This window comes from Osmerus mordax, chromosome 4, assembly GCF_038355195.1.
Source record: "Osmerus mordax isolate fOsmMor3 chromosome 4, fOsmMor3.pri, whole genome shotgun sequence".
Taxonomy (NCBI): Eukaryota; Metazoa; Chordata; class Actinopteri; order Osmeriformes; family Osmeridae; genus Osmerus; species Osmerus mordax.
The window spans coordinates 3,704,889-3,716,605 of record NC_090053.1 but is presented as its reverse complement, the minus strand read 5'-3'; the positions used below and the strand labels follow the sequence as shown (position 1 = coordinate 3,716,605).

Below are 11,717 nucleotides of genomic sequence, written 5' to 3'. Positions count from 1 at the left end.
CTATACAGACACCACTTTTATTCAGCACCGAAAACCACAGGCATTTTAAATTCCAAACAGGGTTAAAAAACGAGCCATGAAGTCAAAATAAGTGACCAACACAACGGCAAATACTTGAATCATCCTTTAAAATATCCAGACTGGAAAGGGCTGGGCGCATGTGCCGTATTTGCTCCTATGGCAACCCCATTAGCTCCAGTAATATTCACGTTATTAGAGAGCACGAGGATGGTGGAGGATCAGTGATGTCAGTGGTTTTTGAATGCTGGTACGGACTGCGTGAATGCGTGTTATCGTTTGCAATTGACAGGACTCAAATATTTGAGCATGAGATGCTTTGTCATTGAGGATCACACACTCTGGTACGTCCTACACACAGCATGATGCATCCTGGTGTGATCTCATGTACACCTTGATTTTCGGATTTCACGCATCTCATGTCTAATATCGTCGGACTGAAGCGGCACGTTTTAATGGAACATCTCAATGGTTGAAACCGGGAGCACGTTCCAAGTGTCAAAGACTCGACCTGTCCCTGCTGATGCTCCGTCACTGCTTGTTGAATTCTGAACCACTAAGTCTGTAAGATTTATGTTTAGTCATTGCTCCATTTTTTGCGTCCCTTTGTTCACGGAATTCTTCTAAATCACATTTATTTTTATTTACATAATGGAGATATTCCATTCTTCCATGCGAAAACGTCTCTACAGCTTGCCGCAAAACATTGGACAAAAAGCCTTTATGACTGACGAAGGAGATAGCGGTGACAAGGACACCAAAAAGAAAAGTATTGGATTGAGGCATTTGCACTCACCGTCCCCCGCAAGCAGTTGCAAAAGCATTGGTCACACCAAGAACGGAGACTTGGAAACTGATGTTACCGTGAAGACCAACTTGAACGGGGACTGTCGCCTGTTTAGAGGCAGTCTTTCCTCCATCACCGGCCGACATACGGTGGGATCGGATCCAGCTGAGCAGCGGCGCCTTATCCCCGAGGCAGATGCTAGTGTCAACGAGGAGAGTTTCCTGGGAGAACATGGCCCAGGGGGCGAACAAGGAGCACTGGGTAGCCGTGGTGGCGCGGCGTCTCTTTTTGACCAGTCGAGTTTTATCAAGTTAGAAGGAACCGATCAAATTATGCCTGACGACGACAGGTTGTATCAAGCGGGCTTCATGCACCGTCAGTTTGGGGCGATGCTTCAACCGGGAGTCAACAAGTTCTCTTTGCGAATGTTAGGGAGTGAGAGGGCCGTGGAGCACGAGCGAGAGCGCGTGAAATCCGCAGGATTCTGGATAATTCATCCATACAGTGATTTTAGGTATTATTTGTTGTATAGATGACCTTTAACTCTCTGATCATGTATTTTTGTTTGATGTAAATTGACAGGTCTAAAACTCCCTGAGGTGATATAATATTACAATATTGCTATATAATAATCATAAAATGTGTGCCTATATGTTTGAGTGAAGTCACATGTCATATACTCAAATGAATAGCCTATTTAACCAAGGTGTTGCCAAGGGTATAGTGCCAAACAGGCGTTTGATTGGATATTAGCTAATAGATCCAATAATTGACTTGCCTCTATGATCACTAATTGAAGCATACCTTTCTTTGACTCGTGGAATCCATTTTTTTCAGTGTTGGCTTGCATGATAAAGGATTTAACTCATATTTAAAATCCTCTTACAGCTACACTTACAACTAGCTCATAGGCACAAAAAAACGATAAAAAAAAATATGCATGTGGTAATTGAGAAAGAACGATAAAGAGGTAGAGACTAAAAAATCCAATATTCTTAATGTATAAAATGTCTGTTAGACATTAAATGGAATGTGGAATAGATTTCCAATTGTCACAGACACACTAAAATATTAATTTCATGACATTTAACCTTGAAGTACCCACTTATCGTATTTCACTAGGCAGTAGGCCATCCTGATGTGTGTCACTGCCGTTTTTTCCACTCAGTTGAATTACACTTTTTTTATCAGTTAGTGAGGGCAATGGATTACAGAGAGTGCATCAGGGGCTTGGGAATGTGGTAATCAAAATAGGGTAACATGACCATTCAAGATATTAGAAGCACACACCAGAGTAGATTATTACAGCACAATTAGTCTAATGGAGCAGATATGGTGTGGTTGGGGAGGGAACAGCACTCATAACACAGCAGCAGAGAAAGAGATTGGAATAAAAATGATGGGAGTGAGAAATCAGGACGTTCAAGCAAATAGGTCTACCAGCTGTGCGTTTGAGGTGTCACTGCCCTGGGCTTTGTTTGTGTAGAAGCTAATACTCTACAGCTCAGAATGAAATGGTTTGGACATGATGCAACCACTGCTGAAGTCGTAGTGGACAACTCTCAATATCACAGACCCAGATTTGCAAATACGGTGGTAACTTCAACAAAATTCTTAATTTAGTGTAGTTAAAGATTTAGCTTCCACAAAATCCTCGTACAACCAGGGTGCATTCATACTTGCACTTTGTGGTTCTTAACATAGTACATACTTTATGTAATGGACCTACATTTCTAACTTCACGGTTTGCTAAATCACAAGCAGACGTCAATTCCCTCATTAAGCATTTAGTCAGTTCCATAGTTGTGATTTTCAAATCAAAAGCGGTGTAAATATTACTACAGGACTCCACTGTCCTCGCAGTCCTGCCCTGGCCCACAGGTGTGTGTATAGGAAAGCGTTGAGCAAGGTTACCACTGTTATCCTTGTACTTTCCTCTGGCAACAAGAAATAAGTACCCAGAACAAATATGATCCCTTTTTCAGCTGACCTGATTGATCTAAGCTTCTTTGACCATTTTTAAGCCTTTTTGTGTTCACTTTGCTTGTAGTTCCCTTCTCTCCATCCCTTGTGTACTTTGACATCCCTGTCTGATTCCGACCCACATAAGACTCGTCTCCTGGACCCAACGGATAGGACTTCTTCATACTGCTCTGTGTGCTTATGACCCTCAGGGAATTAGAGGATGTCCCGCAAAGTGGAGGTGGTGCGAGGTGACTGTATGTACGTGGGCCATAATGCACTGCCCTTTCGGTCCAGCTGTTTGTGCAGAGCGGTAATGCTAACTACTCAACATCTGGCCTCTGAGCGCTGACTCCTGGAGATGACATGGACTCCTGGGAGATAACGGTGGATTTAGCTAGAGAGGGGAAGTGCAATTAGGACCAGTGTGTCACTGCAGAGATGAACAAAAATGCAAATGCTTTGTTTGGCAGAGAATAACAGAAAGCTGATTATAACAAATGGTGGCCCTGTCCTTGATGCATTGTGCTTTTTGTGAGGTTACAGTGTCCTCTGGACTCTTCAGTGTTCTGTCCTCCCACTTGCAACAGGCCAGCTCATTTGAAAGCAGAACATGTCACTATTTCAGTTATGCATCTTGGGCCCCGTGTCACTGTGGGTCTATTATTTTAACTGCGTACATTTATTGGTCTTCTGAACTCTGCTGAAAAGTGTATTTATTATCTGCAGGCTGAGAAACTTGGCCACTGAAGCATCCATCCATTCAATCACTGTTCACTTTTCATTACTGCTTATACTGTATACTGTAGGTATGGCTGCAGATATCCTCTCGCACGTGATCCGCTTCATGTGCTGGGTTTTGTGTCGGATGAATAAGAAGACATGGGAGATGTCCTTCAGAATATGCAGTTGTCAATAGCTGTACAATACAGGTTATGCTGTGATTTTAATATAAAACATTCTAGAAGGAAGGGTTGATGCATGCATCCTCGCAGGCCAGCTTCAAAATGCTGATGTGTGCTCAACTTTTAATCCATGCTAGGCTGTGGTGTGTATCATTCTCCTCCTGAATCGATTGCTGGTTAATTAGAATCAGAATCAGAATTCGGTTTATTCGCCATGTATGTTATACAAACACGGAATTTACTGTGGCAGGGAGGTGCAAAACACTAAACATATACAGATCTTAAATTAAGTAAAAGTACAAAAGTTTAACTATTTCTAAGAACTAAACAATCTAAGAATACAACAATTTAAATATAAAATAAAATATATATAAAAATAAGAATAATGAGCAGCGTGAATGGTCAACATAGTGCAATCGGATACTGAGATAAAAGTGGCTTATGCATACTGAATTGCCATTAGATGGACTTGTAATAGTTAAATAAGTGAATGGATGTCATTACAATACATTTACATTCATTACAATTACAACAAAGAGATGGAGTGGAATACACAACTAAACACTTGGTACCTGGTTGTTTTAGTTTTTTGGGGGGCAATTTAGGCTACTTTGTTGCCGAGCAGATGCCACGTTGTTAAGGTCAATGGCTACATCTCCAAGGCAACAGCTTGTTGCTAGGTCGGTAAAAATGTTTATTTACCCCTGCGAACTTTCAGGAGGTATATAAACGGTATTATTAACTTTTGAGAACGTCTTCTGGACCAATAGGAACAGCGTATTGGTCCAATTATTACACTAGTATATAAGAAACACAGTTCAAGCTTAGCTGTAGTTCTCCTCTTCATACATGGTTATATAGCATTCCATTCTTCTAAGATATTATATTTTGTGGTCTGTTCTTTAGGCAGATCTATGCTTTAACCCCAATTTCACTGGTTAGCCATGTAATAATTGCAACCATAGTTGCAATAATTGAATTTTTATGACTGAATAAAGGGCCATATATTAAATCTCAAGTATTCTTCTCAAATATCACCACAGTCATTAATCCATGCCTAATCGTTGTAAACCGAAGCTCATACCATATACAGGGATGGTTTTACACCAACACAATAAGAAGCTTATTTCCAGTCACATCGGCAGGTGTGTGAAGGTACAGTACGTTATGATGATCATGTGATTGGCCAGACTTTAAATTCTGGTTGAACCGGTTGCAGGTTCTACTGGGATCTGATCATGTTGCTGCTGATGGTGGGGAACCTGATCATCATCCCCGTGGGCATCACCTTCTTCAAGGACGAGCACACGCCTCCCTGGATCGTCTTCAACGTGGTATCCGACACCTTCTTCCTCATGGACCTGGTCCTCAACTTCCGTACGGGCATCGTGAAGGAGGACAACACGGAGATCATCCTGGACCCGCAGAAGATCAAGATCAAGTATCTAAAGAGCTGGTTCGTGGTGGACTTCATCTCCTCCATCCCCGTCGACTACATCTTCCTCATCGTGGAGACGCGCATAGATTCAGACTTCTACAAGACGGCCCGGGCGCTGAGGATCGTCCGCTTCACCAAGATCCTCAGCTTGCTCCGTCTGCTGCGCCTCTCCAGACTAATCCGCTACATCCACCAGTGGGAGGAGGTAAGGCATGCTGGGACATGTAGTCCTACTGTCTCACATAGAAGTCTGTGTGTGAACATGGCAGCAAGAGCAATGAAGAATCTGTGCCTCACATTTCCTTTTAATGTTTACTGTAGTTTATAGATATAATAACCACTCAAAAGTTATCCTTGGTTTTACATACTCTATCCTTGAAGCTACATCATCTTGAATTTCACCCATCTCTAACCTCATTGCATCATCAGGCTTCCCCCTGCAAATGGTCACTGAGAAAAAAGGGATAGTCCCTTGCATGATGTTTTCCCTGTAATTCCCACCAAGATCACAGCCCCTTTGTGGGCCATTAGGGACGTTTGCAGAGGATTACATAACACTGCATATCCCTTGTACTGGTGGTCTAAGGCAGATTAAGAACAATGCAGTCTGGAAGAGGGACTCATATGACAAGCGACCCGCAAAACCACTTTGTTAATCCTGGGCACAAATGTATATTTCATATTTGCACACACTAAGAAATTAATTCACGTTCTGTGATTGAACCCTGATTAATGCTTCTAATCTGTACTTTATAGATTTTTCATATGACCTATGACCTGGCTAGCGCCATGGTGCGCATTGTCAACCTGATTGCCATGATGCTGCTGCTGTGTCACTGGGATGGTTGTCTGCAGTTCCTGGTACCCATGCTGCAGGACTTTCCATCAGACTGCTGGGTAACCAGGAACAAGATGGTGGTGAGTAAACCGAGGAAGAGACGAAAAAAGAAGAACATGCTTTTACAGCCATAAAAATGTGTGACCTTTGGTCACTTGAGTAAAGCCACTTGGACAGGACATCGACCATAGATATATATATAAAGGGTAGATGTCTCGTCCGCGTTGCCGGACAACGGAGTCAAACGTCCGCACATGGCGGCCATCTTGCTACAGACAACTCGCTCACCCATAACATTGTGTTGATGCTACATGTACTTTTTAAATGACCATAACTTTTCAAAATTTTCAACCGATTTTTTGAAACGGTTTGGTTTGTTATCAACGTCAGAGATGTCCTTATGCCACTGCATACTTCTATTCTATATATAAAAAAATATATAATTATTCATAAGTATGCAGTGGCATAAGGACATCTCTGACGTTGATAACAAACCAAACCTTTTCAAAATCGGTTGAAAATTGAGCAAGTAATGGTCATTTAAAAAGTACATGTAGCATCAACACAATGTTATGAGTGAGCGAGTTGTCTGTAGCAAGATGGCTGCCATGTGCAGACGTTCTAAATTCCGCCGTAAGACATCTAGTCTTTATATATATCTATGACATCGACCTCCCCTCCCCCTTCCCCCAACTCCTCTCTCTCTCCTGTAGAATGACACCTGGGGACAGCAGTACTCCTACGCCCTCTTTAAGGCCATGAGCCACATGCTGTGTATTGGGTATGGCCTGTACCCTCCTATTGGCATGGCTGACGTGTGGCTGACGATCCTCAGCATGATCGTTGGTGCCACCTGCTTCGCCATGTTTGTAGGACATGCCACAGCCCTGATCCAATCCCTGGACTCGTCTCGACGACAGTACCAGGAGAAAGTGAGTGATTTCGAAGAAAAAAAAGTGACAGCATATGCTTGTCACAAACTGGCCCATAAAAATGGACTATAAACTATTTAAAAAGTTGTAGAAAGCTAAAGGTCAAGAAGATAATGAAAATTGACAAGCAATAAATTATATATATAATAAGGAAGTAGGATCCAAGTAGAATGGCCTCCCCAAGAATAAGAGTGAGAGGAAAGAGGGGAGAATATGGAGGGAATTTAAGAGGTGAAAAAAAACAGGAGAAAGCATCCACACTTTTGTATTAGAGGTGGATTGGCTGTCCTTGTAGGGCAGACTGGTAAACATGATTACATGCAGACTGCTGACAACAGCTGAATTTATCTGATGCATCAGGTGTGTGTGTGTGTGGGGGGGGGCTGTCAGGACAGTTTTGAGGACATTACTTAGGATACACACCTTTCCATAATACGGGCGGCAGCCTATACTAATGATTGCCAGTCAGATATTCTGTCGGGAACAGTCCCTATTCTCCCAAACAAATCCGATCAACTGAAGCCACAGAGCAATTACCAAATGGTTGTACAACAACAACAGCAGTTTTGGTACGCTAGTGTTCAGGGACTTAATTCACAGGCACAGGAGTAGCCTGTGAATATGACCTACATGCCTAACAAACAGCTGTCTGAATACAGATGTCCCACAGATCACTTCTCTTAAATGAACTCTTCCGCTCATGAATGTGTTCTGTTTTTTGTTTTTTTTTGCAGTACAAGCAGGTGGAACAGTACATGTCTTTCCACAAGCTTCCAGCCGGCATGAGGCAGAGGATCCATGACTACTATGAACATCGTTACCAGGGCAAGATGTTTGACGAGGAGAGCATCTTAGATGAGCTGAACGAACCGCTCCGAGAGGTTAGATCTTTCCGCCATGTCACGTACATTGTCGTGACAGATGCAGCCAAAAGGTTTCTGCTGAGTCATCAAACTTCTTACGCTGTGGCTGCTGTTATGTGCCACCATGAGCATCGACGCTTTAGCAAGTCAAGATGGAATTCAAGTTAATGTTAAGTGTTAATCGTTTTGGTCGTCAAATGAGTGAAAAACTGCACTTCATACAGACCCAGAAATATCAGATTTATATGTAGAATTTAATGTGACCACCTCTTTGCTGGCATCATACTGATAAATGACCATCCATATATGGATATAGCTAAAGGTTACAAATTCCCAGACCTATTCATAGTTGTGCTACCACTTAATGAATGAATTACTGACAGGCCTTTTTTTATTGTCAATTCGAGAAAATAACATGCACAATTAAGCCTTTGTTTTCACATCTCTCATAGAAGTGTCATATGTTCATACTCTTGGCCTGGAGCAGCCTCTGGAATGTGTATGTTATTGCAGGAGATCATCAATTTCAACTGTCGAAAGCTGGTGGCATCCATGCCTCTGTTTGCCAACGCCGACCCCAACTTTGTGACCTCCATGTTGACCAAACTGCGTTTCGAGGTCTTCCAACCGGCGGATTATATAATCCGTGAAGGCACCATCGGCCAGAAGATGTACTTCATTCAGCACGGGGTGGTGAGCGTGCTGACCAAGAGCATCAAGGACACAAAGTTGTCAGATGGGTCCTATTTTGGGGGTAAGTGTATATCTGGTTTCTGAGTGTGAGGATGCATTGTTATATTTTACCCAAGGGATCTACCAGTGAATTGAGATATTTCAGAAGCTGGGGAAAGTCCTCTTAAACATAAGCCATTGATTCATCAGATTATATTCTGTGACGAGTTCAAATGGGAAAATTAAAAGCGTTTGGGATTTAGTGGGAGCAGAGCTTTCTCGTCTCTGCCTCAAACAAATCAAACAGCTTTTCCATTGTGAACAACTATGTGTGCTTTACTTTACATGAAGAGATCCACTCATTAGTACCGCTATTGAAGATTGGAAATCCGACAGCAGAAATGTCTATTGATGAAACCTACATGTACACATATCAGCACTGATATTAGAGAAATTGTTCTCTACTTGCGTGTTTGCGCGATACAGTAAATAGATAAGATAAACATAATGAAATGAGGACAGAGAGAGGTAGGGACAGAGTGTCCTTAGCCGTAAAATGTCTGTCCTGAAAAATACTCCCAACTTTATAAAATGGAGGGTTATTTTATTTTCCTTATCTGGCAGAACAGATGAAATCAGGACAAACTCTAAGCTGCAAAAAAAGTATTAAGTGCTCCATCTGTGAAACACAGCTCTTTCTGTGTTTTATCATCTTATGGTGGTGATATAATTTTGGACTCTGCTCTCAAACATGGTGCTGAAAGCACTAAAACAGAGAGGAATGGGAAAAATATTTAAAGAGAATTAAGAGATTTTTTTGGAAGTATGAAGATTTACAATGTATCCTAGGGTTGATCCTTTTTAAACTAGAATTAAATTCTAAGTGATCTGTACCTTCCACCTGTTAAGTCAAAAAATCTGAAATTGTGCTAATGCGATCTTGGAAATAGCGTATACAAACTAGCATTGAGTATCCCAACATAGCACTATTTAAACAATCCCTCAAAACCCACCTTTTCAACCTCGCCTTCACCTGAACATGCCCTGCTCCCTCCCCTCCACTATTAGACTTATATGTTAGTTTTTTTCTATTTAATGTTCTGTTTGTCTGTTTTGTTCAATCCTTTGTCTTTATATTTTACTGTTGTCTTGTTTTGCTTGTCTTCACACAGAAAAATGAATTATTATTATTATTATTAGTATGCTAGTCCGGTGAGTAGACAGAGGACATATTTGAATTTACGTCTCCATACAGAAATTTGTTTGCTGACTCGAGGCAGAAGGACAGCGAGCGTGAGGGCTGACAACTACTGTCGTCTCTACTCGCTGTCTGTGGACAACTTCAACGAGGTGCTGGAGGAATTCCCCATGATGAGACGAGCCTTCGAGACCGTCGCTCTTGATCGTCTGGACCGAATAGGTGAGGACTGCACTTAGCAACCTAACCGGAACTAACATGTTTGTCCTTTATACAGTGTGCCATCAACCAAGTGGATCAGTCACCAATACCCTTAATAACGTGTGAAAAGGAGACGTAAACATTTAGTTAAAGTAAAGCAAGCTGGAAGACAGACCATGTCAGCACATTCCCAACCCAAATTCTAAACAAGGAATGTTTTTAACGTGTTTAAAAGACCTAATTGGGTCACCCAGCTAATACTATTCACCAGTCTTGGCGGTAATGACTATATCTCATTCTATTCTCAAAAGGGAAAAGGAACTCGGTCCTGCGACACAAAGTCCAACACCACCTGAGCGCAGGAACCCTCAACCTCCAAGAAAACGAGATCATCCAGAGGATCGTGCAGCACGACAGAGACATGGCTCACAACGCACAGCTGATCCAGACGGCAGCCGCTCAGAACCTAGCAGCTCTACCCATGCCACCCTCACCCACCCCAGTCATCTGGGCTCCCCTGGTCCAGGCACCCCTCCAGGCTGCTGCCACCACCACCCCTCTGGCTCTGGCTTTGAGCCACCATGCTCAGCTCCCTCCCATCCTCTTCCATCACCCCCTCTCCATGTCTGGCTCCTTCAAGGACTCGTCGGGCCACATGAGGAGAGTCCATGTGGGGGCTCCTACGGCCAGCTGCTGTGGCTCGGGGCCTGGCTCCCCTGCTAGCTCCAGCAAGTTCCGCTCCGGGGTGGACACTCCTATTCTGGCCTCCCTCAGGGTACAGCATCTCTCCACAGCTTGCACCTCGCCTATCTCCACCTCCCTACCAACCTCCAACAGCAGCATGCACGCCCAGCTCCAGACCCAAATCCAGGCCCAGCTTCAGAGCCACATCCAGACCCATACCCATACCCAGCTCAGTTCAGCCTCTTCCTTCCCCATGAGACAGGCCTCCCTAAGGAGGTCACCCTCCATTTGCACAGCTCAACTCCACCCTCAGCCCTTCTCCTGCGCCTCATCCACCCCAGCCCAGCCGGCCAGGCATCCCCTGCAGGGGTCAGCAGGGAGGCCGTCAGGGAGATTCCCAGCCCCCTCTGCTTCCGGGATAAGCCCACTGATCTCCAGCTCAGTCAGCCCCATACTAAGCCAGCTGCAGTCCTCTCACGCCAGCAGCACTCAGCAGATGGAATCCAGTCATGAGAGAGCGGGCCGGACATTCGCTGGTCTGAACATCCCTCACTCTTCGTTCACCAGCGGCACTCAATTCCCCGGCGGATATCTGCACGAGCAGCCAGTCACTGGAGCTAAGGTCCCGTCCTCCCTCATGCAGCGAAGTCTGCCGAGCCTGCAGTCAGTCCTGCTCCCGCAGGTTCTCCCGGAGCATTCCGCGCTAGCGTCTCTGGCTCAGTACGGCTCTAGAGACGCCTCGCCCTGTTACACACCCACATCCCACAGTCCCATCTTTCAGAGCCCTGTGCGAGCCCAGACTGGGTCTCACAGTGACCCCCCTAGTGCTGTCGGCTCGCATCTCTCCCTCACCCCCCAGAGCCCCTGCCCTGGCAGGGTCATCGATCCCCCTAGAGAGAGAGCAGAGTCCTTGCTGGAGCTCTTCACCCAGGAAGTCAGGACTATCTCCTCCTCGCACAACCTCCTGCCTCAGGGAGAGCCTCTGGGCATGGGCTACTCCTCAGAGGGATCAGGTGGGTTCTTTACGTCCCCGATAGCCGTCAGCAGACCCTACAGTCCCATCCCCGGGCACGTGGCGCCCCTGAGCCAGACGCTCTCAGGGACCGGACCTCACACTCAGTTCTCCGGAGCTCAACCCTCCCAGCCCGGTCACGGCGGGTCCCCTGCCAAGACGTCAGAGATGGAGCACGGCCTCTCCAAACTCCCTTCTAACATGTGA

The 11,717-nt window shown here is 44.6% G+C and overlaps 1 protein-coding gene across 1 annotated transcript; it reads left to right on the top strand.

Moving 5' to 3' along the window:
• The first annotated feature begins 669 nt into the window (after positions 1-669).
• LOC136941630 (potassium/sodium hyperpolarization-activated cyclic nucleotide-gated channel 3-like) lies at positions 670-11,717 on the top strand. Its single transcript, XM_067234166.1, has 8 exons — positions 670-1,319; positions 4,892-5,315; positions 5,867-6,028; positions 6,662-6,880; positions 7,615-7,761; positions 8,257-8,497; positions 9,671-9,835; positions 10,126-11,717. The coding sequence occupies exons 1-8, from the start codon at positions 670-672 to the stop codon at positions 11,715-11,717; spliced, it is 3,600 nt and encodes a 1,199-aa protein (XP_067090267.1).